The sequence below is a fragment of the Lygodium microphyllum genome, chromosome 16, assembly GCF_053477565.2.
Source record: "Lygodium microphyllum isolate KBCC chromosome 16, Lygodium_microphyllum_v1.1.10, whole genome shotgun sequence".
NCBI classification, from domain to species: Eukaryota; Viridiplantae; Streptophyta; class Polypodiopsida; order Schizaeales; family Lygodiaceae; genus Lygodium; species Lygodium microphyllum.
This window is the reverse complement of record NC_141150.1, coordinates 82,384,702-82,387,790: the sequence shown is the minus strand read 5'-3', so window position 1 is coordinate 82,387,790 and position 3,089 is coordinate 82,384,702. Positions and strand designations below refer to the sequence as shown.

The 3,089-nt window shown below is 41.0% G+C and overlaps 1 protein-coding gene across 1 annotated transcript; it reads left to right on the top strand.

Moving 5' to 3' along the window:
* Nucleotides 1-379: 379 nt before the first annotated feature.
* On the top strand, nt 380-2,698 carry LOC148023040 (uncharacterized). Its single transcript, XM_087696041.1, has 2 exons — nt 380-1,752; nt 2,249-2,698. Exons 1-2 carry the CDS (start codon nt 1,329-1,331, stop codon nt 2,428-2,430), a joined length of 606 nt encoding a protein of 201 aa, XP_087552167.1. The 5' UTR covers nt 380-1,328; the 3' UTR covers nt 2,431-2,698.
* The last annotated feature ends 391 nt before the right edge of the window (nt 2,699-3,089 follow it).

The window sequence follows — 3,089 nt, the reverse complement described above, 5'->3', positions numbered from 1 at the left end:
CCATATATCATATTGAAAGCATCTCTATGTTTGTACTATCGTACAACAATGTGGCGTTTTAAAAACCACCAGGAAGACTTAATGTCGCATGTAAAGCATGGATCGGCATTTCTATTTGTCAAAAGCAGAGAGATGTTGTATACTCCCTTTGTAGCATAGGTCTCTAACTATAGGGGCATTTGCATGGTTATAAGATCCTTATCAATGCATAGTTTAACAACTTCTTCCCTAAAAAGATGTAGTTACAATGGTGCACAATCAACAATAGAGGCTATAACTATCAATGCTAGTCATGGATTATATATTGATATGAGACTTGGCATGTTAATGATTACTTTGTATTAGAATCTATCCTCCTCTATGTTAAAGTCTATGCAATATGCCATAAGACTATGGGTGCTTTAGATTGTGAGACTGCCTATTCTTGTAGGCAACAAGTTTGCAAAGACGGCGAGTCAAGCGTAAGGTTTTAATGGTTACCACTTCTTTTAGGCACTAAAGGGTGCATAGGTAATGAGTCATTGGTAAGGTAAGTTTAATCGTCATCGCTTGCATAGATAGGTGAGTCACCCCTAAGCTAAGCTTGATAGTCATATTAAAAAGTTGGGAGTGGTAGAAGGTGGGCCAAGGGGCATGTGCACATAAAAAGACATTTTCTTTTGGTAATACCTTTGCTTTGGAGCATCGGTGGATTCCAAACTTTTGCACTATGAGGCTCACGAGAGTGCCTTTTGGTCATAGAGGGAAAAGCAAACAAACAAAGCTCTCTCTCTCTCTCTCTCTCTCTCAAAACATCATCTAGAGTGACCTTCTCTCTCTCTCTCATCTAGTCTAAGAGACTTAGTTACATTGTCCTCTCTCTCCGTCCTCCTCCCCTCCTCTCCCGTTGTGTCAGAAAAATCAGCTAAGTTTTCATATATGTGAGTGTGGTGACTCCCTTACACAGCACATATGTACACGACCTCAGTGCTCGTAATATGAGAGAGGGCTGCCTCACTGCCTGTAAACATCACCTGACTGCTGATATACGTGAGAGAGAGAGACAGAAGGCGAGGCGTTAGCTGTCTACCTCCCTTTGCAGGCGAGAAATTCAGACTGTATCCAGAAGACAAATTTCTCAGCATCTTTCTGTCTGTCTGCCTGCCTCTCTCTCTCTCTCTCTCTCTCTCTCTAGGCCTATTCTACCACTATCCTTCTCCATGCCTGCTCTACCACTCGCCTTTCCTCTCCTGAAGTAGAAAAGAAGCAAGAAGCTTCCATTACCTGGTCCTCTTCTTCTTCTTCTTCTTCTTCTCGTCTTACTTGCACTGCAGACAGACCCAGGCTCTATGGGGAATTGCCAAGCAGCAGACATTGCAGCCATCATCGTAGAGCACCCCAATGGCAGGGTCGAGAAGGTCTTCTTAGCCATGCTCGCACGCCAGCTCATGGCGCAGAACCCAGGCTACTTCGTGGCCCTCGTCTCCGCGCCATCGTCATCATCTTCTTCTTCCTCTTCCTCCTCGCCATTTTTATCAGCCTCCTCTTCTTCCTCCTCCTCGTCTTCTTCTTCTTCGTCGTCTTCATCATCATCTTCTTCTGCGCATCCATCCTCTTCGTTGAGAGCAGCTTCATCGACAGCGAGCACATCAGCTGATAAATCGGAGTTGCCCGATTCGGATGGCTGTAATTTTGACAGGCGCTCCTTCAAGCTTCTTGCTGGTGATGCGCCTTTACGCGTCGGCCATCGCTACCGATTAGTGAGCTTTGAAGGTATGTGTGTGTGTGTGTGTGTGTGTGCGTGTGTGTGTGAGAGAGAGAGAGAGAGAGAGAGAGAAAGAGAGAGAGAGGGAGAGAGAGAGAGAGAGAGAGAGTGTGTGTGTGTGTGTGTGTGTGTGTGTGAGTGAGAGAGAGAGAGAGAGAGAGTGTGTGTGTGTGTGTGTGTGTGTGAGACCTTATGTGTTTCTACATATTCACATAAGACATCTTGTAAGGTAAACTATGTGTAGCAACAATACCCTTTGTAGAGCTCACTCACTTGCAAACCTCTACTTCAAATGATGTCACTCATGTTCCCCTCTGATTGCTTGTATTGATGTCAACAATACCCTTTGTAGAGCTCACTCACTTGCAAACCTCTACTTCAAATGATGTCCATTTTGAACTCATGTTCCCCTCTGATTGCTTGTATTGATGTCTAGTCTTATTTGCAAATATCTTTTGCAAATCATGCCTCATTTTCAACTCATGTCCCCTTGTGATTGTACAGAGGCCTTCATCTACTTCGCTCAAGGTGCTTGTGACATCAACTTTGCAAGAATAGGTGGAAATTCATCCATGTCCAGAGCTATGCAAACAAGAAGGTCCAACTATGTTTCAAAATATCACAACCACATTAATAACACCGAGAAGGTTGCACGGCTTCATATGGTGAAAACAATGAGAACATGATGTTAATTTTGTAATTGTATTCAAGATTAAGGACTTTGAAACTTTCCCAAACCTTAGAAGGCATATACACAAGCAAGTAAGTAGTGCAAGATTGAGCAAGGACCTTATCTACCAATATGATGGCCTTATTTGTTTATATGAGTTTAATACATGAGCAATCCTTCCAATTTGTAATGTTGAGAATGGATGGCAATCCTTTCTTACTCTATGTTTTACAATCAAGTTATGTCTCATGAACAAAAAAGGAACAAATCTTAGTTGTTTTTAACATGGCAATGTCTTTCTCTATGTACCTAATCAAATAATTTAATGGATCTAACTAACTCTTTAGTATGGTTAAGTTAGTTCAGGTAAGGTTTACTTTTTCTTCATATTAGGTGAGCTCTCCATAGTTTTTAATTTAATCAATGTGTGAAGCATTGTTAGGTATTAAGATCTGAAAACTAGAAGCAAACGACTATGATGATAAAAATTCTCGAGTAATTCACTATATGTATACCCTCTATATCACATGTGTTCAAAACCTATTCATAAATATCCTTATCTGTGAGTTTTTCCTTAATAAAATATAACCCTTTTCTATTCAATATATAAGTAACTCATTTATATAGGACCGTCCTATAGGTGAAAAATATGTAAATTTTGTATTTAAAAAATCC

Excerpts from the sequence above, each read along its gene's own strand:
- LOC148023040 (XM_087696041.1), top strand. The coding sequence starts at position 1,329 with ATGGGGAATTGCCAAGCAGCAGACATTGCAGCCATCATCGTAGAGCAC. Across the intron at positions 1,753-2,248 it reads CCGATTAGTGAGCTTTGAAG|AGGCCTTCATCTACTTCGCT; the intron begins GTATGTGTGTGT and ends GTGATTGTACAG.